The sequence below is a fragment of the Geospiza fortis genome, unplaced genomic scaffold, assembly GCF_000277835.1.
Source record: "Geospiza fortis unplaced genomic scaffold, GeoFor_1.0 scaffold53, whole genome shotgun sequence".
Classification (NCBI taxonomy): Eukaryota; Metazoa; Chordata; class Aves; order Passeriformes; family Thraupidae; genus Geospiza; species Geospiza fortis.
Window position 1 is genome coordinate 5917859 of NW_005054305.1, and position 27996 is coordinate 5945854.

General features: G+C 41.0%; 1 protein-coding gene across 1 annotated transcript in view; it reads right to left on the reverse strand.

The window, feature by feature from the left end:
* Positions 1–27996, reverse strand: part of GAREM1 (GRB2 associated regulator of MAPK1 subtype 1) — a 105215-nt gene that overhangs the window by 20106 nt on the left and 57113 nt on the right. The window contains exon 3 of the mRNA XM_031066612.1: positions 5615–5745. Coding sequence (XP_030922472.1) covers positions 5615–5745 — 131 coding nt within the window. The remainder of the gene's footprint in view (positions 1–5614; positions 5746–27996) is intronic.

Below are 27996 nucleotides of genomic sequence, written 5' to 3' on the forward strand. Positions count from 1 at the left end.
TGGAAGATGTATTGGAAATGTGGTGGGGGGAGGAGGAAATGCTTTTTTGTGGAGTTTTCATTTTCCAGGTGTGTGTGTGCGTGTGTGTGTGTGGTTTTTTTCCTTTTGTAGTTTAGTTAATAAACTTTTTTTTTCTAAGGTAGAGGCCTGCTTTGCTTATTTCCTGGTCACATCTCACAGCAAACACCAGGCAAGTATATTTTCATGGGGCACTGGCATTGTGCCAGTGTCAAACCATGACACCTTGGTATATGATGGACTCAGGACAGCAGTGCATGGTGGCAGAGTTAAGATGGTCCAGATCACAGACTAGTTCAGAAATAATCATACCTTTTGTGGTAAACTCCTGAAGTCTCATAATAATTCTGGAAAAGTGGTAACACTACAGAAGGCACAAAACATCCAAGAGGCTTTCATTCAGCTGCATCAGATATCCAAGGAGGACTTTATACATTTTAACAATAATGTTTGTGTACTATAAGAACTCCTGCAGTTTTACTTCACACTTGCCCCTCTTCTGCTCTTCTCATCCAGTTTTCATTGATAACAGGTGAGAATAACCAGCGACCCCAGCTTTGTGAAAGAGGCAGTGCTTGCCACACTACATTCCCAATGCCATCTAGGAATCAGAAGTAGATATTCAAGCTGAGCAATGAATGCAGAAGACCCACAGATCCAGAACTTCCTCCCTGTTGTACTTGCCTTCTCCCTTCTGACGGCCAGCCTGTTAATCCTACTATCTGCTCACTGCTGATGCCAGGATGCTGACCAGGATGCTGACCGGCATACATCTTGCCAAACACACTGCAAAACTACAGTGGAGACTGTAGTGGTCTAAGTCACTATAATATTTTATATTTTAAGGCTCATGCAATTTCAGTAACACTGAAAAGCCATTGAAAAGTCCTGCAGAAGACAGGCATCAGAAAAGCAAGGAATGATTATTTAGGAAACTGTTTTTTGGAAAAGCTCAGGTATAATCTTCCCTTTGCTTAAGGAAAGGCTAACTAGCAATAATAGATTTTGGTAACACCTGAGTCAATATGCTCTCTTGGACTCCAATAGTTCTAATTTGTTACAGTTTGAAGCAGAAGTCTTTAATTGGACACATAAGAACACCTTTATAAAAATTATTTGTGGCTTTATATAGGTAGGTATAGCTGTTAGACTTGATTAGAGTAATGCAAGGATTGCATTCACTTTAAAAATACAATTAGGATTTTTTTTTAATTGTTAGAGCTCTTTGTAACTGTGAAGTCTCTGATTCATAGCTACAGCATATGGTTTTTACTGTTAGAGCCAAGGGACCAAGTGTAGCACTGCAGATATATTTAATAGATCATATATATTAGATATATGTATTTTTTTACAGGTCACAAACATGGGAAAAGATTTTGAAAATGTAAAGCAGTGTCTTCAGGAGAGCTGTTAGCAGGAAAAAAAAATGAGCAAACATTTCCAAGGAAGTTGGCTAAATTCAGTGAGACTGTATCCCATTTTTCTTTTATAAATGTCTGTTTCCCAAGAGAGGATCAGCAAGTAAAAGTCTTCATGCATTTCCCTTTGGGATAAGAGGGACTTTGCCTAATTGCTACATTAACAGCTGGCTTCAGTGCTCTTTAAGGAATGTCTCAAATAAATCAGTGATCTGAAACTGACCCAAAATGTGGCAGGTAGCACTGCAGAGCCGTAACATGGAGCATCTCTTTATGTGGAGCCACCGAGGCAGTGGCACTTGCCATCCAGGCTTCTTTTGGAGCAGGACCCCCCCACAGGTACCTCAATGTAGGCACACAGCAGCAGCAGCTCAGCTTCCAGTGCTTCTCTTACTCAAGCCACCCACCTTTTTCCAGGAGGAAAAGAGGCAGCCACAGGATTGCAATGCCAACGCAAGACACTGAGGTGTTGAGCCTGTATGTACCGGGGGCAAAGGGGAAAAAGAAGAAAAAACCCAAACTGCTTGGAGCTGACTCTTGCTGCTTTGTAAGGCTGGCATCAAGCCACAAGGCCACTGAAGCACTAATTCTTGAGGTGAAGTATTATGAATTGCCTGGAAGTCCGGAGCCAAAATCTACACAGCATCTCATTTCAAGGAAGTCACTACTGCAGCACTTAAGAATGTCACTGTAAGTTACAGCCTCCTATATATGTGCTTTATGGCAACTCAGGGTGAGTTTATCAGAGGCACCAGAATTACCATCAGGAAATCAATTTTGCTCCACTGTACTGCATTACCATCTGCCAAAAAAAAAAACCCCAACAAAAAAGGGGCGAAGTTTTCACTACAGATTTCTTTCTGCCAAAATGCACATTGCATGGGCCAACACAGTTAAATCACTGTGAAAAGAGGATTACATTAAAAAAGATGAACAAATCAGGTATCAAAAGTTCACAGCAGTCATACAATATCTTTGATAGGTAAGAAAAGAATCATTATAAGGCTAATGCACAAACCCATTTGTCCATTCTAGAAAGTGTCTGCAAACAGCTTCACAGACTCTCCAGAGAGACCAAGTGATGTCTCCAGAACCAAAATGTTATTCTGGAAAATCTGAAGGGTCCTGCAAAACTAAGTGAGCTGGTTTTTAGAGTGAAGGAACTCCTAGTTTGTCCAATGTTCAATCTATCAGACAATACTGCTGCTTTTCTAAGGAAACTTTTGGTCTTTTGGTGAATTGTCCTCAGTATAATTTGGGGGGGGGGGGTGTTATTCCTTGTCTTGTTTTTAAGACCTGGTGCAAATAACTTCCTGGATGTTTGTAGACACTGCCGTATGTATGAGACCGGAGCAGTTGAAAGCAGACATCTACTGCTGTTGCTTCACCAAAAGACAGGGTCCTGGGGTGGCTCAACATTCTTAGTATTTTGCTCCTAGCAATAGAAAATAAAAAAAATCCTCGCATTTGTAGCATAATGCTGTAACATAAAAAAAATCCTCTTCAATTATGCAGTGAATATTAATACAAAAAAGGTTCTCCCCTATCTGGTCAGTGAAGAAAGGACAGAATGCCTCTATTTTTTGATCAGGAAGAGATTATACTACTGACTGAGTGAAATTCACTTATCCCCAGAACACTCTAAATTACTGTGCCTGTAGATGCTGCTGGCCACCACTCGAAATGACCAAGTGGGAATCCAGTGCAGTATGTATGGATAAAAAAGTTACTAAGTACTTTTAGCCATTACAAAAGTTTTATTTAACCTAAAATTTTTGTTTGCTAGTCTCTGAAAAGATACCACCTTTTCCTACTAGTGGCATTTGCTTGCATGTGTTACAGCTGTTCTTCAAACACCCATCAGATCCTCAATGCCCTGCCTCAGGACACTGCCCAGAGAGCCTGTCCAGCTGCAAAACCACAGGGAAGGAAGGGAGAACCATCTCTCCTGCTTTGCTAGGATAAAATGGCTGATTTTTCCCTTTAACAACTATTACAGGAAGCAAAAACAAAGTAAGCCCCTTGGAAATGATCTTGCAGCCCACCTCAGCGAGAAGGCAGTTTGGAGAATGGCAGCGGTAGCTGTGAAATCCTGCTGGAACTGCCAAGGATTTACACTCAGGAGCAAGGTTCACACCAAGTGGAATCATAACCATGGTGTACTGGCACACGCAGGCACACCTCAAGAAGCACAGACAAAAGAACACGGTGACTGTCTGGTCACCTTGGAACTCTACAGGCTCCTTCTTTAAAAATTATCCACTGAAGACCTGAGTGTTTGGAACAAGAAAGAATTCCCAGACTTCAGAGCTCCTTCTCACCTTAAGTGCTTCATCAGATATTTTGGGCACTTTTTTTTTCTTTTTTTTATCGGATTAGCTGCCTTCTGATACTCTCTTCTGAATTTAAACAGGCACGCTACATTGGACAGGAATCAACTGTACTTAGTATTCCTCCCTTTGCTCTAATCAGCTTGACAAAATCTCTCCCATATTAAAATTTTAGCGTACATAATTCTCTTGCATGCAAAGGGTTATTAAACACTTTAATAAATCCTGCTAAGTTCATTTATTTTTTGGAAGATGATAACCTTGGAATAGACTTCTATGAAACTGTAAAACTGCCAAGAGGAATACTGCCAAGATAACTGTGTAACTAGGTTAAACCTGGATTATTACTACTGTTATTTACATTAAGGAATATCACTAAAAAACCTTTTAAAAATGGATTTGATATCTAACAGAAAGCTATGCTTCTTTCTCAGTTTGCCACATATGAAAAACAGTTTCAAAACCGCTCATGGTAAACTCAAGATATGGCATTTTAGGTTTAAACAAGCCTGTAGACAAATATTTTTTTGCACTAGAAAATCAAAGCTGCACATTCTACTGTGCCATTCTCTTGGTTTGGTCATTGATCAAAACAGAAATAACAGCACAGCTCTGGATAAGGCTAGCAGTCACAAGGATTTTTTCTGAGCAGAGATAAAATTTTCTTGTTCCCTTGCCTAAATTTACAGAAGTGCTCCAACTTTCTCACGTAGCCTTCATTCATGAAAGCCTCTGTTTTACAGGCTCAGGTTAACGCAGAGCACAAATGAAAACAACCTACTGTCTTGCAAGGTGTGAGTCTTAGTCACTGAGTAAATTACCTGATGAGCTCTTCCACTTACACCTATAAAAACTGTGAACTAGCTGGTGGCTCCCAACTGTAGCAGTGCAAGAAAGAGGAAAGAGCCATTAAAAGGTTGTTATACAAAGCCCAACCCCATACGCAAAGGACCAGGAAATTCCAGGCTAGTTTTGTACCACCAGCATTAGCCAGTTTCCCCTGCAGGGTACACGATGTGGATCTCCACCATTGCACACCAGCTCTAGGATGCTCTTCTACCAGTCTGAGATGGTGCTGCTGCTCAAACCAACCAGATAAGCCTGGAGACCTCTCTGCTCTCATGGCAGAGCTGACCTACCTTGTGCAGTGTCACACATGTACATAGGACAAAGAAGAACAAGGTCTGATTTCATTGTTTCATGCCCCTGCACTGCAGCATGTTTGGTGATAGCAAACCCTGTCATGGGATCAGTGACCCTTTCATGAGCCCAAGAGCTGTGCCCAAGCAAACACACACACATGCACACAGAGAACAACTGTGTCTTTTTATTTTGGTGTGGGTTTTTTTCTTTTTTTTTTTTTTGTTTTTTTTTGTTTTTTTTTTTGTTATTTTATTCACAATAGTATTTAGCTGCAGTAATTTTGAGACAAGCAACCTCATCATTTCACCCTACATGCTCTCTGAGAAAGAGGCTTTCTGGAGAGGGATTTGAGCAGCTGCTGCTTAGCAGAGAATGAAATTCAGACTGCTGGAGGGGGAGGAGGAAGGAGGCAACAAACAACATTTGTTTAAAATCTGGCAGGAGCATCCTAATTAGATGAATTATTGAATGGATCATCAGGATTGCTCCCCAAAGTGCCATAGGGCAGGAGAGCCCTTAGAGGACATGTTGATTTAAGACTGTAGAAATGATCCCAAAGAGCACCATCACCGAATGTGGAACACTAAAGGCTCGTTTGTCTCAAAAATCACACTTCCCACTCAGCGCCGCTGCTCACTTGCCATGTATATAAAGGTTGCAACAGTTAATCATTTAGACAGGGACAAATATTTATTCAGGGACTACCTTAACGTTGAATGTTATTTCCTCCATGACGTAAACTCGTTCAGGAAATGCTTTAGCCACCTCCTCCACACTGTTAAAATACTGCACTGGCTCCTTAATATCTCGGTCTTGTTCCAGCAGCTTAAACTGCCCTGAAAACAGATGATAAACAGAAGAATTGTAAGATATTTATATTGGACAACTGTCACTGTGGCAACTGCTGGCTCAACTTCTGCACCATTTTGCTCGGTCAATTTTTCCAGCTATTAGCAACCAAACAAGAAGACGAAAGATTGTAGAGTCTCCTGAACCTGCCATCAAAGACACCCACTTTCACTGGCTTGGAATGAAAAGAACACGTGGCAGCCAAAGTGAAATTAAAAAAGATTGGTTTATCACATGCTCTCTAGAAATAGTAAATAATTATGGAGGCATTTGCATTTGTGTACTTAATTCAGTGTCATAGTATCTGTACAGATAGCACTTTTGGGCCTTTAATATTAAAAGTCTTACAGAAAGAAACCACACCTACAAAACCCCAAAACAATAAACATAAGGAGTTTGGGTTTGTTTTCAGCATCATCAAACAGTAGGCTAAACCTAAGCCCTTTTACCCCTGGGCTTCCCTAAGAATGGCACAGCATCTAACTTTCCTTAATGATAAACTGAACCCTTTGAGAACTTTAGCTAACATAAGATATTAAACCACACACATTTAAAACTCTTTTGAAGGTGTCTGCCTTCAGAACAGCATGAGAAAGAAATATTTCTTGTTAATTTTACCTCCCCCCAGCATGAAAACTTTGGCTATTTTCTATCTCTTGTAAAAGGCAAGAACTAACATGGAGGGAGCCACCCCAGGCAGACCTGCCAGGGACAGCCAGGCACATCAATCACCTGTGTGCACTATGAACACAAGTTTTATAACTTTATTTTATAAATACAGAGATAAGAAAAGTTTAGACAGTTTACTGTTTGCATGACTTAAGCTTAAAATCAGTGGAGTGATCTTTCCAAATTTAGAAATGGTAACTACTACTAAGTTAAAGGCTGGTCTCAGCAAGACTTGATGTAAAAAGCAACTTTAGAAAATGAGAAAAAGATTGAATAAAATCTATGGTTGGTGCAGCTCCTGTAAATCACATTATAAAATTTGCAATGCATGCACTGGATTATTGTTTCCAAATAGCGCTGAACTTCATTAAAATATGTCCACTACATGAGGATATCAGCCACCTACAGAAATATTTTCTCAATCCTTCAGCATTCTTGTGCTCAGCACCCTGCTGCCGCTTTACATCCCATCAGGCTTGAGACTTCTGTGACACTTCTCCCACTTCTTGGGAGAACTCACCCACACTGAGCTATTTCAGGCCACACAACAGCAGAAGACAATGCAAACTCAGCAAGCCCTGGTGCCCATGAGAGAGCTGTCCTGCCCCTGCCAGGCCTGTGCTCACACGTGTACCCACCCACCCACCCACCCCTCAGGAGAGGTGCCAGAGCAAGAGGCTCAGTGCTGCTGCCCATCCCCAGCTGTACCTGCTGCCAGGGGCACACCCTTTTAATTGTAACCCTGAAAATCAACTTGCAAGGCACAGGACTTCCTTTTATACCCTTCCATATGTTTTGTCTTTCTAAAGTGATCATGGTAATTTTGAAGTATTATCAGCAGGGTAACTACAGATGCTGGTATTTCTCATTGCAGGACTATTTTCCTAGTGTTTTAATAACCTTCACTATGCTTCCCAAAATCAGTTGACTTTTCCCAACTTTGCATCTGCTTCAGGACATGCTATGATGTGACGTTCAACCAAGGCATTCATGTACTTTGGAGACCAGCAATGGGGTAGAAGCCACAGGACTTTTGGTCTGACCTGAGGAAGCCATTCCTATAGTGTACCACAGAAGGAATGGCTTCTCTGGGTCAGACCACAGGACTGCCTCATGCAGCATTCCACCTTAGACAGGAGTAAGCAACAGCAGTGTAAGGAGGTTGGAGTTAATGCACAATTAGCAATACTACCCAGAATCTCCTTCCCAGCTCTCAGAGAAGTCATGGCTGAAGGATACCTAATGGAGGGAAGAGGTTTTGGGCTTAGTAGCCCCAGAGGTTTTCTTCCCTGTAAATTTGTTTAATTGCTTACTGACGGTATCGAAAACTTTCACTGTAGACATACCCTCTTATCTTGAAAAACTCTGGCAAAATCTTTTTCATAAACTTTAAAGAACCTCTGCGATTAAGACTACAAACTGTAGGAGTGATAAAGCTATACCTGGCAGACAGTATGGGTAGCCACAGGAAACGTGACAGGAGACAAGCATTTGGAAAATGTTTCACATACTCAATAGAAACATGCCAGCATTCTAAAGCTGAATTTCTCAGCCTGTCCACTTTGAGCCCTTTTGGGTGCAAAGCAATAGAGGGGCCAGGCAGCCAACACCTTTGGGCTAAGGGAACCTGAAAAATTAGCAGAAGCTGCTCAGTTAACTGGTGCTGGGAAGTGTGTTACAACTGATGCCAAAGCACGCACATGGAGAAACGAAGAGAGAGCTGTGCTTTTCAATCCCCAGTCTGCCACAGACCACGAAAATCCTGTATTAAGAATTTCCCTTTCAGCCACAGCCTAACCAAAAGGAAGATGCATTCCCCAGCTGAACAGGTCCTTTTCCTCACAGGCACACCACTTTCCTCTAAAAGAAACTGAGGAATGGGGAAGATGAGTGAAGTCATGTGCCCTTGTGCATGGGGTCAGGATGTGCCAGTGCAGCAGAGACTATGAGCTGCACCAGGGAGCACCTGACAGCACACAAAAACCACTACTCTAAAGCACAGAGCCAGTAGATGTACTTCAGATAGTCACTAAGAGCAGGATGCTCTTAAATTTAACAGATGTCACACAGTGTTCCTTCATCATGGGCTGACCTGAGGATGCGTTTATATTTGACTGTTATCCACTTTGACTACTGACACAGCTATTGGGATGCAGCCCTAACTGATTGCCCGGTTTGGGATCCAGGGGTCTGATTTGCAGGATTCCTGGCTGTGGCTACCACTTGAGGCAAGCTGTGATTAGAGTTTTTAATGACAAAAAAAGCCCAAACTCAAACTACAGCAAGTTTAGGTCATCTCAGACAGATCTAAACTCAGTGGAGTAACTTCTGATTTGATACTCCATGCTTATGCACAGAATTGAGGTGAATATGATATTGCATGGAAGCTAAATAGTTTTTTTGAAACTGCAGTATAATGCAGTAATAAAATTTTACTAGTTCAGAAAGTAATTGAGAATTCTCACTTCAGAGTGGGAACTGAGTTGGCCACAGTAACAAAGCATGAATTCACATGAACAAGGAAGGAAAACAAAATACTGAATAGTAATATATGATATGAACAATACTCATCCAGGCCTTTGAATGAGACAGTGGCCCTCAATTCTAGGTTCTCTAGTTACTCTGTTTGGAAGCATAATAATACTATTTTTCTATGACTTATATATTTAACAACAGTGAATCTGGTAGCAAGACAAGGCCAGTTACTCCCTGCAACCCGAAGTTGTACAACAAAAGTCCCAAATTCCTCAACACAGAACAAACGCTTTAGGCTGTGTGCAACTGGGAGCAGAGTCTGCTCTCTACTGCAGAATAACACATTCCTGCGAAAAAAAGGAAAAAAGAAAAAAAAAGAAAAAAAGAAAATTATCATTTAGAAAATTGGTTGGGTACAAAGCGACGCTCAGAGCTGTCTGTGTCGCTATCTGTGCCATCCTCCTCGTCCTTCAGCTGAGCCTCACAAACACAAAGCCGTCTGTGCCCTCACTGCTAATAAGCAGCAGTTCACGAGGAGGTTGACGACAGAGGAGTACACACAGATCCCAAAGCACAGAAGAGAAGGGCAGCATTAATCTCTGCCTGTTACGAAATCAAGAAGTATGCTGTGCATGGGAGCTGTCAGGGCTAGACATTAAAATGCCTCTTCCATGAAAAAGATGGGTTTATAATTTGAGATTTTCTGTAGACAGTTTTTAAAAATTCATTTCCTCATTGAAAAAAGCAGACTGTTTTTTTATTGGAAGGAGAGAAAGAAGGGCTGAAAAGCCCACAATACACATTTGAACCAGACATCAGTAACTAACTAACTAACTAACTAACTAACTAACTAACTAACTAACTAACTAACTAACAAACAAGGAAGCAGACAATTTCTTCCTATGTTTCTACCGGGTCTCTATTCAAGCCTCCATAAAAAAACAAAGCATGGTTGAAACACAAGTTTAATGGACATAAGTATGGATTGACTGCATGTTAAAGTGGAAATTTATTCCACTTTGCAAAAGGCATAATTTCCTTGGGACACTTGACAAAACTGACAGAAAGCTTGAACAAACCACAGGGCAACTTCACTTTGTGTAATTTAAGAATTTAACAAAAAAAAAAATAGAAAATATAAAGCCAAAACTATACTTTTACAGAAGCTCATCCTGCTCTCTCACTAGCACAAAAAGAATAATGAAATGTTTCTGTAGTAAATCAGTGAAGGTTCAGAAAGATCAAAGATTCGTAATACCTGCATGGTCCACTGAGCAGGTATGGCTATTCCTCTGCAGCCAAACGCTAGGGAGAAATGAACAACTCCTGTAACCTTTCTATCTCTCTATCTTTCTGTCTGGCCTCTGGCAGGCACAGTATTGGAACAGTTTCATCCCAGTATATATTATCTCTGTAGATTATGAATTCTTATTTCTCTGTGAAGGTACTTACAGCAAAGACAGTAAATCTACCACTGGTGGAAATGAGTCTGGAAAAATAAAAAGGCAAGGAAGGACTTAAAACAGTGCTTATTCTCCAGTTTATGAAGGCATTTATAAAAACCCATTAGGAGCAGGAAGATCAGTCCATCTTCCTTCTTGCCAGATTGGCCCTGGAATGGCTGTGAGCAGGGGCATTAATCAGCCCTTTCTGTCCCAGCTTCTGCTGCTTCCATTGCTTAGGTTCTTGCAGGCTTACACACATTCCTAACTCCAGCTCATTCAGGTTATTTCTGTGATATAAGATCCCCTGTTTTTTGCAGTGACTTACCCCTTACCCTCAAATAGTCCAGCAGTTTCCAACAGTCCAGAATGTTCCCGAAACAGAAACATTCTGTACAGCGACTGCACTGTACCTAGACCCAGGCAGTTTTTATATATGGCAGGCATTCACTGGCTGGACAAACTGTCAAGTTTTCATTGATATAAAAGCATGAGAGCATGCTTATCCTCATACACTAAAAAGAAAAGCAGGAAAAAGAAACTCTGTTAAAAAAAAATAAATGCATGTCATCAATAGGAAACATGGAAGGTCACTGAAACTTCTGCTCAGCTGTGCTAGCTGGTAAACGTTTCTCCAAGGAGGCAGGACCTGTATTATCTGTCTTTGATTATTTAGTAAGTCTCACAGCCCTCTGTGAGGCTGTGTGCAAGGCCCAGTGCTCCTCAAGAATGTGCAGACAGCACAGCAGGGTAGCAAAAGTACTGCAGAGGTTTATGTTTCATATTATTTGTTGACTGCTGACTGCATTTTAGTATTTCAAAGAACTGCAGAGCTACTCAAAAAGGAAAGGCTCTACCTGCCAGAATAACATCATTTTGGAAAAAGACAGTTCTTGCCTAGATTCTTCAGCATTCCTGTGCATAACACTGATAGCAAATTACTTTGTTTTTCTTCACAAAATGATGATCTTTGATATAACTGGGCAGAGTTCAAGAGCATAAGCCAGAAGCACACTTCAGCAGATCCGGTTCTTAGATGCAGTCTTTATCTGATTGTGTATACAACTCTCCTCAATGTCTAATAAAGATATGAATTCATTTTAGTGGGGGACAAAGGAAGGAAATCTCAGTTTATGGCCTACCCTGTCAGCCCATCAACTAGATCATACGGTAGAGCTATTTCATCCATAACTAGTCCTTAGATAAGGCAGCCAGTCAAGAGAGAGCATGGCAAAATAAAGACTCTAAAATAATAGATTAAGCTATAACCATAACACTGCAATTTAAAGAAAAATAGTAAACTTTTAATTTAAATTGACATTTGCCAATATGTCTTTGCATAGAACCAAAATGTGGCATTTTGCTGTTGCAAGAAGTGTTGTCCTAGCAGTGGCTGCAGCTGTCTAGACCTGAGAAAAGGAAGAAAAGCCCATCACAATCTTTGACAGAGGTATCATGTAGCTAACTGGGACCACAGTGTAAATTAATACTGAAGCTCTTTCAGGGACCTATCACTAAGCCAACGTGAAAGGGCTTGGCAGACATGCAGAAGTCATGATGAGTGGGAAATAAATGCCTTGCTTCACTTTTGTCATCGTCCAGCTTGTCAACAGCAAGCATTTGTTCCCAGCTCTCCAGAGGAGAGAAGAGTGCAGGCACACTCAGCAGCAGAGTCCCACTGCAAAGAGAGGAATTGCAAGCGTAAATGGAATTACAGAATGCTGTTTTCAACAGCTTGAGCAGACAGCAGGCCACAAATGGACCAGTGCAGGCAGGCTCGCTGCTCACAGAGAAGACAGGAAAGTGAATCACCTGCTCTGTTATCTCTGAAATCTCCACTGAAGGATCTGCTGATTCCATCTCAGGTTGGGATGTGGCAGCAAACTAACATGGATGCAGTGCCATGGTAAGTTCAACCCCTCAGTCAAAGAAAGAGCAAGACTGCCCAGCAGCACAGGTTCATCCTTGTCTGCCACACCGATAGCTTCTGAGAGCTACGGAAAAAATGGCTTGGGGGCAGAGAAGATATTTTTTGGAGTTATTCATGAGAACTTCTTTGTTCATTTTCATATTGTAGCCTGCTGAAGGCATACAGGAAACTATAAAAGGGTGGAGAATACAACAGGAAATACACAAGTATATCTTTGGTGCACAGCTTCCAAAGGATGACCACTGGGATACAAACTAGAAATGCTATGATTGATTCTTAAGGCATAATCACCTTGAAACAGGCGTAAGAAACAGAAATATTCCCTCTGTTTTTTTAAGAACTGCCTGTCAATACTTTTTCTTAAGGAGACAGGTGAAGAAGAGGACCTCCTGTGTCCCAATCTATACCCAATCTTCTGGAAATTTTGGGAATGTATTAAAAAACCAGACAGAACACGAACTAGAGACAGATCTAAGTAAACATGACACCAGTAGAATTCATCAAGTGTACTGGAGCTAAACTTATGGCACTGAAAAGCAGAGGGCAAGGCACAAAGGCACATTCAGTCAGCAGATATTGTGTAACATTTCATGGCGAAGGAGCCCTTCAGAATGAATAGTTTTACTTCCTGGAAATCTTATGAAGATTTTGAAGGCTTAAATGCCTTTATTCCTCACTGTGTCAGGTCTGTGGCACAAATACCCAATCAAACAAGAAAGAATGAGTCAGGCACACAACCTGGTAAGACATGTTGAAGCAGAGCATCAGCCCACTGACACATCACCTGTGCATATGCACAGACACCATCTGAGAGATCAAGGAAGGGAATCCAACCAAGTTTCCCACACAGCAACGCAATGCTTGCTAATCAAACCCTCTAATCCTGTGCAGGCAAAGCAAAGGGGATGGTACAGCCTAGCATTCTCTTTTGTCTTATCTTACTTTTATGATTCGTAAGTAGCATAACAAAAAAAAGGAGAAAGATTCTGTTGGCAGCATAACAAAGAAAAATCAGTTCAAATGGTGACTGATGATAGCTTAAAGCAGATTTAACTCACAGATATTGCAAGAGAGGGAATTTTAGGTTACAGATCATGTAAAAAGACAGACAGGGAAAACAAGCCTAACCTCCAACCTTTGTTTCATAAGTTATTACCATCACAAATACAAGATTACCACAATGAAATGTTCCATTTTACAGGGTCACATGTTTTTGAGTGTCTGGACGGTAAGTTAACTAGATTTAACTTACTGGGTTATCATCGATCTAACCTGTAATTAGCATAATTTTCTTCCTTTCCCATGTGCTTCCAACAGACATGAAGAGTATGTTCCATAAGCAGTGTGTTAGTTCCCATATTCAGTTGACCATGCAGAGGACTCTGATGAGTACCACACTGTCTGACTTTCCTAATTACTGTTAACAAAAGCTGTGGCAAGTTTCCTGTTGAAGAATAAGAATATAAAGACAGACATGAACATGGGATGCTCTCCTGGTGAGTATCAGCACTTATCCTGATCACAGCTCAAAAAGGGACTGAGAGAAAGAGAAAGAGTTACAGAAAGCCCAGCTAAACCAACCCAGAGCTTGCATGAAACACTATTGAGGTGACTACATTTTACAGCAGCTGCCCAATGGCAAAATCTTTCCTTGTATGAGCATCATCTCCTTGGTACTGGAGTGGATAATATCCATGCAGATCTCAGTTATGACAATGTTTAATAGTCACTGAAAGCTTATGGCTCCAACCTACTGCAGCAGCATCCAGGATCCTTATGGGAACATCCAATGGAACTGCCTGCCACCAGAGAGGAAGACTTGATAAGAAGACAAAGACAACTTAATCCCTCACTTAGAAGCCTTTAGCAAAAACTACCAGAAAAGCAATTGAGGCAGAATCAAAGGTGAGAACATTTATGGTTACAGTTCTTACAATTCTTTGAAACATTTGCCTTACTAAGTAAATGCATTGCTTTCACTTATACATTAATGCTGATTTGGGGCTAAAAATTAATCCTAAGGAGCAGAGACTGAGCTTAGATATGTCAATGTAAACTGAACATCAAACCCCTCACGGAGTGGCAGATAAGACCCTTAACAGAACCTCACACTCCTGTGCCCACAGATTTTTCTATCTGAGTGAAAGACACCACATACCTTTAAAAGTAAGAAGCAACACAGACCTAATCTGCCTTTGGATCTAGTCCTAGCTAGGTGATCTCCTCCCAAATGATCAGTGTACATCCATCCCAAGACATACAGACATTAAACAAACAGGGTTGTCTACAACAGATTAACATTTAATTAAAGCACAGAAGAAAGTTGAGAGTGACAGAACAAATTCCTGGTTAACATTTGAAATTAATATTGCTAGTTTCAAGCAGGCTCAAACAGACCATGTTAGAATACCTGGTAAAGGTTAGCCAAGCATGCTGGGATTCTCTATCACAGCTGCATCCAAATATTTTGCCTTTATACCACAGATCACTCACCTCATTAAAGCTGATTTCAGAAGAAATTATGAATGTGTAACTTTTCCTCCTCAATGCTGGCAGAGAAAATCCCTTTTCCTTTTATTCCAGAACAAATTTGTAATTAATAATTTGGAGAAAACACAATAACACAATCTGTTCCTGTGGGCTGATGCCCACACCAGCAACAGTGCAGTTGTAGTCCATAATCTGCATGGGGATTATGCACCACAAGTACCTAATGAGTACAGAAACCCAATGACATCCTTCCCTTGCCTCAGCAGGTGCCTCCTCACAGAAAATCCACCTTTCACACTTGCCATTTTCACACTTGCTCAACAGTGAACTTCAGTTCCTGGTGCAAATGAAGTGTCAATGGAACAAACTGGAGTATTTTCTGAGGGCAGCAATATTTCAGGACCTGAGTGCAGTGCAGTTCTAGTGGAACAGCTTCTTTTAATTCCAGTGCCTAAATTCTTTCAAAAAGATTAAAATTAATTTTTGCACTGACAGAAAGATAAAAACCAGACAGCATTCAAAAGAGAAACTGTGTTCACCTGTGGCAACAGAAAAATGTAATAGTGACAGGTGGAAGAGGCTTCATTCTTAGAGAAACAGATGAGTTTGAACACAGGGCTAATAATTTTAGGGGACCAAAATTTGATTGCATTGAAGAGAGCTAACCTCTGCAAATTAGAAACAAGCAAATTCCAGTCTCTGTGTCAGGCCTGCTCTGAATCCTAGAATTTCACACTGATTTAAAAAACTAAGAGTGCAATTATAGGGAGAGATTTAAGATGTGCAGAAGTGCATTTTTACCACAATATGGATTCCAGGGATCCTAACCACAAGCAAGTTGTGGATTTACACCAGACAACTTTCTGGATTTGGTATCCATCTCTTAAAACATAAATTTGCAAAGTGAAAGCAGCTCTCCTGAACAAGTTCATACACATTCTTCTATTTCTTGGTAAGTCAAAACTTTCACTAAAGTAACAGCAGCAACCTCTGAGCCTAATGATTAACTTTGCCTTTCTGAGTAACAGCTTTTATTTATTGATTTGGCAAAAGCTTCAAAGCCAGCACTCACCAAAACTCAAGCTCTTAATGGTTCTGCCTCAGCGCAAAGACACTTTCTTCAATTGCAAGCCGACCATCCTTTACGCTTTCTGCTCTTTTGCTGACGGATCTTTTTCCTCCTGCTACTCCCACATGAGTATCCCCATCTCTGTGGCCTGACCTGAGCACCATTCATTGCCTTCTTGCTCACTGAGTCTTTTGTGCCTTTCAGGTTCTGCCCCCATGCCGTGGGCAGCACACACCCTGGCCCAAGTGTGGGACGGTGTGTCCTCCACCCAAGGAGAGCAGTCACATCCCCAGCACTGCCCCTGGCAGCCACTTGTGCTGCAGTAAACAAAGCTAAAGAAATACTGCATTCACCAAGCAGAAATCTTTAAAACGCACATAGACCAATTCTGTATAAAAAGTGCTTTTGTTCCCTGCTCAGGAACAGGTTTTTTAATTAACTGAATGGGAGGAGTTGTAAAAAAACAGGAACAATGACTGAGTCAGAAGCTCAGCCAGTTCTCAGTAGCTTAACAGGGCTTTAACATGAGACAGAATAAACTTATTTCATTCAGTTAGACATTTTTATCAATGTGTAGAGCGACTTCAGAGCTGAGGCTTGGTATCCTGAAAGACTGTCTGTGCATTATAGAGCAGCTTATTGTTTCAAAGCTTGTATCTCATTTGCTTGCTGAATATATATGTAGTTTCTAGCAGAGCCTGTATTTTTCCCCTTCTCTCCTCTCCCTCAACATAAATCTGCTAAACTATTGTACTCAAATTACTGCAGAACCTGTCACTCAAACAAGTTCCCAACATTTGTGTATCTGCAATGGGAAGAAGCAGTTTCTGTTATTCTGTGTAATTAAAAAGACAATTTTCTTTGGAAAGGTACTATCACTTTGTATTGCCAATGCCTGACAATGCCTGCAGACTATAGCTCAGTTTACATATTTACAATGTGTTTAAATTAGGAAGGAATTCAATTTATTAGGAAGGAATTCAATTTATTATAGCTCCGACCACCAGCAATCATGACCAAGGTCTGAAAAAACAAGTTCACTTTACTTCTGGAACAAATTAAACAACATTTTAAAAACTGAAATGAAGCCAATTTCAAAGAAACTCTTTAATTACATGATAGGTCTGGTTTATTCATCTGAGGTTTCCTGTCAAGGAGAGTATTAAGTACATTCATGCTACAGCTAAAATTACATTAAGAAGAATTTGAAACAAGTGCAGAGCCAAAATAATACATGATCTGAAAATCACCTTGATGAAGTACACATAGGAGCTTATGCTCCAAAAACTGTCATCTGTAATGCTGGAATATCTATCAAGCATACAAAGTAACTTGCAGCAAGCAAATATTTCTAATTTTTTTTTGGTTTAGGATCAGCAATCACGTTTGTGTCACCGCCTCAGCTGAGAGGCAGAAGGTGTTTTGATCCCTGCATTCTGCATGAGCTAAGCCATCTCTTCACTCACTCCCTATGAATGCAGCAGAGTTTGTCAGAATTGTCTGGTTTCCAGTACAAGAGGACATTGATTCAGCGCTGTGCAATTTACCCACAGAGCAGACAAAGCTCTTGATAACAGCTCAAGATGAATGAAGGCAGCTTTTAAGAATGAGCTTTTTGGCATATGTTCACAGCATGTGCTGAAGTGTCACCAGGAAAAAAAAAAAAAGGGGGAAGAGAGAGAGATGAGCTGAAAAGGTGGGTGAATAGAGATGATGAGTAAGAGCACATTGCTTCAGCACTGCCACTTCATTTAATTTTCACTGCTACTCAAGAAGGCAACAAAGATGATAAATCTAAAATGCAGATCTAAGCAAGATATGCATCTGCCTCAGTTCTCTTGAATGCATTCTGTCACACACCTTGAATAAGGAGGGTACCATCTAAACCTCTCTCTGGCAGTTCAACTTACCATAGCTGACTCCAAAAGGTATAAAGAAACAGAATGCCCAGCCAAATTTTCCCTCTTGTAAGATGCCTGCCAGCTTGCTGAGAGCCAAATGAATCCCGTTACTAGAGGCTGCCAGCCTAGCCTAAAACAGCTTGACGGAAAAAAAAACGCTACAGACTACACATGGGGTGGTTTAATTCCAAAAATGTTTTCATACCACCACTTATGGGGTTTTGTTTTTTCCATCTAAATGATAATTCATGAGTTAGAGTTGTACTAGTGAATATTTTCCCTGTATGTATTTCTAGTGGAAACTTCTCACTGATACTGGGCATCTCCTGTTAAAAGGCATTTTTGCACCAATCCCACTCTGTAGCCTTTCACTGAAAGGGCTGTGAAGTGGTAATTATCTGAGTGGCTGGCCTCCTGTTTGTCTTTGAGCGCTCATGGACTTCCCCAGATGCTAGATTATCATGAGATATATTATTACCTACTGATTTCTAAGTATAAAATCTAACATTAGCAGCTGCAAGTGTTCCAGGGAAATTCTGTGCTTCAAATTTCTGCAAAAGAACTTTGGTTGTAAAACAAGGTGATCTTAAATCTGCCTCTAAGATTAAGAAAAATATTAAAACTTTCATTAAAAAAAAGTCCTTGAACAATGAAGCTAAATCAATACTGGATAGTTGGCCCTAGCACATAGATTTAAAGTTGTGAAGATGCCATGGATGGGAAAAAAAGCATATTAGGGTTTCAGACAATAAGAATTGGTTAATGTAGGTATTTAGAAAGAGATACAGATGGTGCTTAGAGACCAGAAAAACTGGGACATCCTAAGTTAAAAGTAACTCAAAACCAAAACCCATCATAAGATCAGTCTGCTACAGCTGTTACAAAGTTTTCCCGACAGTTAATATTCCTTTCAGGAAAACGACTACTTCTGCTGAGATTTCTGAACATAGAGGCAAAGATGCTTAAAAAGAGAAACAGAGAGGCAAAGATGCTTAAAACCTCCTGCCTTTGAAATGACATAAATTATGCTCTTTCAAAGCACATTTTTCCTCAAAAAAGTCCAGTCCTTCCTTTTTTCAACTGCACTCCTGCACACCCTGCAAAGCAAAACCCAAAGGCACACAAGGCCTTGACAGACACAGAGTGGCACAGTCATCACCGTGCTGTAGAACATCACTTGGAGAAGGGTCACCTGCCCCAAGGAAGCAGACCAACACTTCTTTTACCCCTTCAATCTGCCACCTCCTCCTACCACACCAAGCTGCCCAGAGGGGACAGTGTCCATGCCACCAAAACCCAGCCACTGAAGGTGAGGCTCTCAGCTTGGCCAGTGGTACGGGCAGGGTTCACAGAAAGAAGCTTCAGTGCCTGCCTACATAAATCAGTATATAACACATTTAGTTAAATCATGAAGAAGACTGTGACCACCTAACCTGGTTTACAATCTTTGTCTTTTTGTCTGCTGGGGCCTCTCTTGAGGGATTGAGTGATATCAAAGTGGGCAATTCACTTTTCCTCCTTGCAGTCACTCTCCATGCTTTGAGCATGTATTATTTTGGCCTCCCACTCTTCAAGCTGGAATTGCTCAAGTGGCTGGGAGTCTAAATACCTGCAGCAGTTATTTGATGTCTTACCTATGTATTACCCTGCCCCAGTGATGTACCCCTGCCTGCTGCAGGCTCCTCATGGCTGAACAGGCAGCTCATTTGCCAGCTCTAGGAAGACTCAGCTGAGCCAGCTCTCAGAACACTGTATGCCAGCTGATCCAAGGTTTTCTTTGGACAGGAGTCAGAAAATCACTCTGCACACTTTCCATCTGATCCACACTAAATAAGCCTTACAGTAGCCAAACACCACAAAGCGACAAACATCTGCACTATGGGAAAAAGCTGGCTGTTTTCATTTTCCACAGTGGAGAAGACGAGCGGTACATCCAGACACGAGTGGTACATCCAGACACGAGTGTCACATCCCACACTCTGCTCCCCTGAGCCAGCACGTCTGACAGCAGCGAGGCAGACGTGGCAGCAGCACATCCCACCGCCAGCAGTACAGGATGCCGCCCTTCCAGGGACACCCAGCACACAGACCCTGGTTGCCATCACGTGTCGGGCTGCTGCTCTGTCCCTGCTGCTCTTAAACAGGCAAGGAGATGTTCTTACACATCCATGGGGTATGTGGTAACTTGTTTTTTCAGACCAGACCTTACTTCCATGCTTCACTTCCAGGGTTTCTAGAGAAAGTCTCAGCCCTTGCAGACAGCTGATCTGCAAAGCCTGCACACATCTTCATGCATGCTGAAGGAGTGGCCCTTTATATTTTATTTACTCACTTTTTCCCTGACAAAAATCATGTGCACCAATGCCTCTCTGCTACCCTTCTCCCTCAGCCACAATTATTTCCCTCTGAAGAAAAGGAAAAACAAGCCAAAGAGTATGTTTGGAATTATCTTCTGTGATTCTCCTCTAGGAAGTGGCATACCAAGGAATCAGTATGACCCAAATTCAAAGTAAACTTATGAAAACATACAGTAAAGAAATCTATGCTGCACAAAATGATTATTTTCTTCTACCATTAGAAAAAGCTTCACAGTTAGTATTAATATTTAGAGAAATCAAAGTTTAAACACATTCTTCCCAGAGTAACAACAGAGGATGAGTTTATCTATGACCACATAGCACACCAACTCCGACCATCAGTCAACAAAAGAAGGTTAATTAGTAAATAAATTGAGCCAGATACCAATCCTTCACAATAAAAAAAAGCTTACATATACCAGAAATATCAAAACCACATTCATTAGATCTTCGTGCAAGATTACAGCATGAAGCACTATGGGCTAATCCAGGAATACCAGACAATTTAATTACATTTTCTACTGAAAAAATTAAACCATATGCATAGCTCTTCAGATCAAGCTTCCTAACATGTGTCTGGTTTTAATATCCAACATCTGTCTGAAAATGAGATTTTCATTTCCCTTATGAAATCTGATTCCACCTCCATGGTCAAACTCAAGGAGCAAACTCAGCTCATCCTTGAGGGAAAGAAGTGAGTGAAAGCGAACAAGTGTTGGGTCATCTGATTTAGCCTTGTAGCTGAGAGTTCAATCACTAAATGCAAAAAATTCTGGAATACAATAGTTCTTTCTTCACTGGTGAAGGCAATAGTGAAATGCAAGAATAATCAGATTTTTTTTCCCTCAAAAAATATACCCCAAATTGTCTTCATTTTCTCTCTTTAGGGCTCCAGCTAATGAGGGTCTCAGCCATTATTAAACAATTTCTCCCACACTAGTTTTGGCTGTCTCCTTGAGAAATCCTTGCAGAAAGACTGCACGTGTGTGAGGTACAGACAAAGAAATGACACAGTGCTTCTGCTGGATCAGCTCATCTGTCACCTTCAGCACCCGTCCCCTGCTGTCACCGAGCAACACAAAGCACGGGGAGCTTTAGAAACCTGCCCATTGTAAGGATCCAGAAATATTCAGTGCTCCAGCTCCTGTCAGCTGAACAACATCTATACAAAGGAGAACCATGGAGGTGGTGATATAACTCCAAAAAACAGTTGCTGTAGGTGTTATTTTACAAAGCTGTAACACCAAAAAAGAAGAGTGCTTTACTGAAGGAAGAACACAAGCCTGCATATTCCATCTGTATTTTACCTTATGCTAGTAATTTGCTTGCGATGTTTTTCAGCATCCTCTTTCCAAAGGATCTTGAAGCTCCTCTAAAAACTTTATTTCACTGAGTGTACGGATGAATTCTGTATTCAGAAACTTGGTGAAAATTTTGTGTCCCTCATACTGATCTGAAGTTTTAGAGTTGTTTTTTTTTCTGCAAGAGAATTGTTCTGAGATAATTTCCCAGTGCTTTGAAGTCTGCTTGGGATGCCTGCCTGCACTCAGTGTCACCAACTAGGCTTAGAAAAGCCTACATCTCTTGGGTAGATGGATGTGGTGGGCAGCTGGAGCTCAATCTACCCCTCTTCTGTTTCATTTGAGCTATCAACCTGAATTTATTACACCCCTGGTACAAGTTCAATCTTTCTGCCATAGTCAGAACTGTATATACCTAAGAATAAAAAGAGAACAACTGCTCCAAATACAATCCTTGGGGCAGGGTAGCTGATTCTACATCTTTATGGTCAAGGAACTGTGAGCATGGAAAGCAAATTTCAAGTAATTGCTCCACATCCAGCAGGACAGGAAATGCATGAGTATACACATCTTATATGTTATCTGCAAAAGTTTTAAATCACTAGTTATTGTAGGGTATGATTTTCTATTTCTATTGCAGATCTGAGAAGCTTTTCAGTTAAGAAAAAAAAAAAACAAACCCAAAACCAAACCACAAGCCTACCTTCAGATGGAACTCAGCATGCTACAAAAGTGTGAACAGTTCAGCATTCCCAGGAAAAAATGGTATAGCTAAAAATTAATTCTGCCAACTCTAATTTCAAACCTCTACAAAGAAATCATTATGAATGTTCCCTCGCACCATTCACCCACACTTACACTAATAGCCTGTATTTGACTGCACATTTCCTGTGATGGAAATGCAATACACAGCAGCAGCAAAATATCTTGCCCCCACTGCTGTCAATTTAGCAGAAGAAATTAACCTGCATCCTCCTGGCTCAGGAAAAGCTTCATCAATACACATTGGACAGCAGGGGCTGGAGCTGTGAATATGTTCTTTTAATGATTTCCAAGCAGCGTTTGCTCATTACATTACTTAAAATAAAAGCCCAACTCTTTCAGGGTTGATAGTTTTCTCAAGATGAAACTGCTTTATTTCAGCTTCCATCCAGCAACAGGAGTAGGAAATTGCTCTTACATCAGAAGGGAGTTCCTTCTGATGAAGCAATTAACAAGATAATTCAAGATACTGCAGCATTTGAAGAAGCCAGCCAGCACAAGGGGCACATTGTTAGAAGCCCCCTGCCTTGCAGGGGCACCCTGGCTCCCCTTAGGGCAAGGGTTCAAAGGCTTTGTATAAAGCTGTGGAAGGGGCGAGCTGCAATTCACCCTCTGCCCTGTTTTTCCTCCTTGCCTGGAGGAAAGGTTGGAGACAGGTTTCAAGGATCAAGTCTCCACCTTGACTTTCTGCACTCTGCTGGCTTGACTCTCCTGAAGGCTGGTGGCAGAGAAAGGGCTGGGGCTGCCTTTCCTTCCCTGTCAGGACTAGTCCCACAGGAGCACACAGCTCAGGATTACACAGAAGGGAGTTTTGTTTCCACTTGGCATATGAACTGATAAAGAGAGACAAAGGGAGGATCAGCACTGAAAATTCATTTGTATATCAAGGGGAAATCCAGAAGCCATTGAAATTGTTTACAGCAGGTTGAAAGAATAATACGAAGAACAAACATTGTGCTGACAGATATCCAGATGTCTTTTGCAGGCAAATCTCAACACCTTTAGCCCAGCTAAGGCTCAATAACATTTACATATCATCTCAGGTTTTTATTTCTAACATTTATAAAGCACCAAATCAAGAAGGTTTCAGAGAAATGGAAGCTATCAAGCCTTCTCCCATCCCCTCCTGACTCTGCTTTGGGACTGAATTGAATTTACACAGCAGAACAAAATGGTTCAAGCAACTGGTGCAGATGACAAAGAGGGGAATGGGGGAAAAGGTGTAATGCACTGGAGAACTAAAGGATGCTGATTGTGCAGCCCTGTGGACAGGGCTTTTCTGTGACAGAATTTCACAAAATTCCTGCAGTTTCACACTGCCGGAGCAGGCTGCTGGAAGTTTGGAAAAGGCAAATCACATATATGGTAGGAGAAGGCAGGTCCATCACTTTGTATCCCAATACCTAGTTATTCCTACAGAAACTCACCTGGCAATTTCTGTTGTTATTTGAAATCCCTGTATCTAAGAGGATGATGGCAAAGTACAGCAAGAGATGTCTCCCTACCAGACACAAGAGCAAGTCAGGAATGATGTGTCAAGGAGTTGCAGTATCCCACAGTGACCATGCTCCTCAGTGGGAATCAGGCACAAGTATCCAGACTTTAGACAAAGAGCCATGAAAGCTGAAATATTCATCCACTACTCATCCACATCCAGTCTGTGTGAAAGAGAAGTTTACCAGGCAACCCCTTTTTTTTTCCATGGCTCCCCCATTTTGTGATGCCAAAATTCCCTGAGTTCCAATGCATTCTGGCCACACCATCCACCACTCTTCCATGCACTGGGTACAGATGGAGTATAAACACTTAACATTTTCAGCCTATCAAAATAAATCATTCCAGTCTGCTGCTAGAGGTAAGAAATGGTGAAAAAGTAGCATTGAATCCTTCACTTTCATGTAATGGCAGCAAAGCTAAAAATAGATTTATAAAGTATTTGTAATCCTTAATCTGCCTTCAAATCAAAGTGTTGTTGAGATCCACCAGTGTCTGGAGACCCCAAGAGATTTATTTGTAAATCGTTGGCTCAGATTCAGCTAAATCCTCTTTCTTTGTATTTAGCCAGTTTGGTGACCTGGTAACTATTCCAAACATAAATTTTAATAAGAAAAATTTCTAACCACCTCCAGCACGTTAATGTTCTGTAACAGAGAAAAGAAAAAAGGGAAGGAAGGGAAGAGAAGTGAAGAGAGAGAAGAGAAGAGAGAAGAGAGAGAAGAGAGAAGAGAGAAGAGAGAAGAGAGAAAAGAGAAAAGAGAAAAGAGAAAGAAAAAAGAGAAAAGGTGTTGGTTCACAGAAGCTGGGGGGAGGGGAGACCTTTTCAGCAGCACATGAATTCAGTGTTCAGAAGAGGCCTGAATCTTCCACACAGGCAATGTGTTTTGTGTGGCACCCTGCACAACTAATCTGTTGTTACTTATTCTTTTCTCCTGCAGTATAGATGGACCCTGTGTAACAGGGGACAGGGTTTTGGAGAACAGCCCTCATTTTGTTCAGTACAATACAGCCTTCTCAACTCCTAATGCTGCCACTTGAACCCTCAAACCCTCAAAACAGGCGAGAGAAGAACAATTTTGAAATGAACAAAGCAAATAACTGATTTGAGTCTCCTTTGGGTGTAATGTCACACCGCAGCTTAAGGTCTAGTAAAAGCTTTTATGGAATATTTTTCACACCTTCATACAAACGCTCCCTATGGATATTTCTCAACTTTCCAAAGAAAAGAGACAGTTGCTATTGTCCCGAACATATTTCAAATCAGATGTTTGGTGAAGATCAGACAGGACAGGCATTACATGTCTGCTTGCACATGATTAATTGGCATCACTGCAGACTAGTGGATACATTCATTTATGTAAAGACAAGGTTTTAGGCTTTATCAGTGACATTTTAGATCACAGACAAGGAACCTTCGCTGATCTACCATGACTCACCCAGATTAATACTTCCCATAACAAATTTTGTAATACTAAAAGAAGTATAAAAAGTGCTCACAATAATCTAGAAAAAAAGCCTATCACTGAAAGCCATTTTTGGTGAATGCTGATATTTTTGCATCACAACACCCGAGAACACAATTCACTGAATTGTGAATCTGTTCCATGTAGATGAAGTGTAACAGATTTTTATCCATAAAGGCATAGAGACATGCAAGCACAATTCCCAAAAGATGAAGGAATTCCCATTCTCCTAGTTAGAAGTGAAAGGAGTGGGCTGGAGAGGGAAATGACTGTAGTTAAAACTGTCAAGGAGTCTGAAGGAATGAATATGTATTGCCTGACCTGAATCTATTCCAGTTTCACATGGTACAAGAACAGAACATTTGTTTCCATATGAAAAACAAAAAATAAATGTGTTTCCATGGCTTTCCTAGGTAAAGCTGCATTTGAATCTGTTTTGAGATAGCACTTTTTGTAAAATGGTTTGGTTCCTATTAAATGCTTTAGAGCACTTCAGGCTGGTAAAGGATAAAGCAGTTGGCTCCCTAAAACAATATTGCTCTCAAGTATTGTAAAATAAAGAGAAGGACATCCTTAATTTCAAGAAAAAACCCAACCGAACATGATCAGCAGGAGACCTCTGTTCATACTTCATTAAACAGGGTGGAATTTATTGCTCAGTAAGGAAGTTCAGGATGTCAAACTTTTGCCATTTGTTGCAAGGCTGGAAGTTGCTGTGTGAAGCAGGTGTGACAGAGCACAGAGTTGTTCAAGCATGCTACAGCAAGAACGTCCTGTGAACTCCTGCAGAACACTAAGGCTTCATTTACTCATTTGTTATCTTGAAGTCATACTTGTCAGCTTCAGGTCTCTGAACCCAAATGCCCCCAAACACAGTACTGGCACTTCATGCACTTGCCCCTGAGGAGAATGTATGACTAACCTACCTTTTAAGGACACCTACGCTGAGCTATGAGACATGGGATTCACTCTTGTACGAAATTCTGCACTGAGAGGTATTTAATTTTGTCTTTTATTAGCAACTCTTGGCAAGTGTCACTATCAGCATGGCAACGAAGAAATTGTGCAAGATGGAAAAGGAAAAAGAAAGATTGGCAATATTAATGGTCATATCTACCAAGAAACTAAATTCACATAAAATTATAAAATTATGAAGCTTAGAAATCATGGTCTTTCAGCTACAACAAGGAAACTCTACCCTATTTAGGACAGTTAATCTATTCTGTTCCAAGAAAATTCTGAGGGGAAAAGAGAGTTGAGGTGAGGATTCAGAGGAAGTTATTTGGCATCCATCCCAGAGAACTGCTAAGCCCTCTCCTTCCACCCCTGCCTGAAGCCCCAACCCCCCAGAACACATAGAAGAGTTTCCAAGGGACTAACTTATGCCCCTGTTAAGAGGGAAATTTGGAGCCACGCTTATAAAATGGGAAACAGTGAGGCTCAAGGATATCGGGGTCGTTACATCTGATGGCAAGAAAGTTTGAGAGTACAGATAGTTTACAAGAGGTGATATGAAAAATAGGCAAAAGGCTGTTTATTCTTAAAAACCCCTAAATCCTAAAATACAGAGCTTAGTTTCTGCTTTGTGAAAACCACCCAGTTGCTTTGTGGAAAGCTGTGGATGTTTGAGTAGCCAAAGAGGCAACCTGGAAGGGTGGGGAAGGTTTTGTGGCTGGAAGCAGGAAAACAAAGAGGCTGAAAAAGAAAGAAAACTGTGTACATCAGCACAACTACTCAGATGAACATGAGTATTGTCAGCTTGGATGCATAAGGGCTTAAACCAGTAGAATCCAGTTTTCACAAGTTCACAGCCATGAGCAGAGAGACCTTCTCTCTCTAGAGAAGGGAAGAGAGGGGGAGGAGAACAAGCAAGTTAGCCAAGGAAGGCCATCTGTTAAGTGAACTTTAGCTATGAACTCAAGACCTGCCCTTACTAGGCTCAAACATTAATAGAAGTGTCCAGAAAACACCAACAGCTAAACATAAAAATTCCTTTAAATCAACAAAACTGAAAAAAAGAAATAAACACGGAGGTGTCTTATTTTAAAATAAATGCTACAGCCACTTAGTCACAGATGAGATGCAAAATAAACCTTACAATCAACTCCAAAGCAAAAAATTCTTAGTAATTTTGAAGGTGTATTCTCATCAATCAGGAATAGGAGAACAGTTAATGCTACGTGCCAAAATTTCTCCTGGCAGCATTTGTAAAGTTTAGGAAGAAGTATTTTGAAGAGATACAAGAAGAAAAGGGAGTGGGACGAAAAGCCTCCCACACACATCTCCAGCTCCCTACAGAAAGGAAGAAAACAGTGAATCTCAACACCAGCTCCAGATTTCAGGCAGTAATTCAGAAGGCTGGGAAACACGAGAAACTAGATGGCTATAACCCTTACCACTACACCTTGTGGTACATCACCAAACTTCCTTGCCCACAGAAAGAAACATCACCACTATACTGCAGGTGAAAAAGACAGGTTCATTCCTTTCCTCATCTTGCTGTCCAACTCTTAAGAGCATCTCTTAAAACAAGACAAAGATCAGAATAAAATTGTCCATTTCAAAGTAAGGTTTCAGTGCTACAGACTCAGCATTTAATAATAAGCAGGAAATAAAGGGAAGGGATGTCTGTCCTTACAAGACAAATCTGTAATGTCATTAATCAGGCAGAGACCTCTGGAGGTCATGAACTGCTCAAAGCAAGACTAACTTGAAAGGTGGATTGCAGCAACCAGTTCCATCAGGGTTGGAAGGTGTCCATGGATGGCACCCCTGGGAGATCCTTTCCCAGCTTTAACCACAGTGATGGTGACAAAGCTTTTCCTTACATCCAAGCCTAAGTTTCCATGTTGGACATGGCATACGTTGCTCTTTCATTGTGC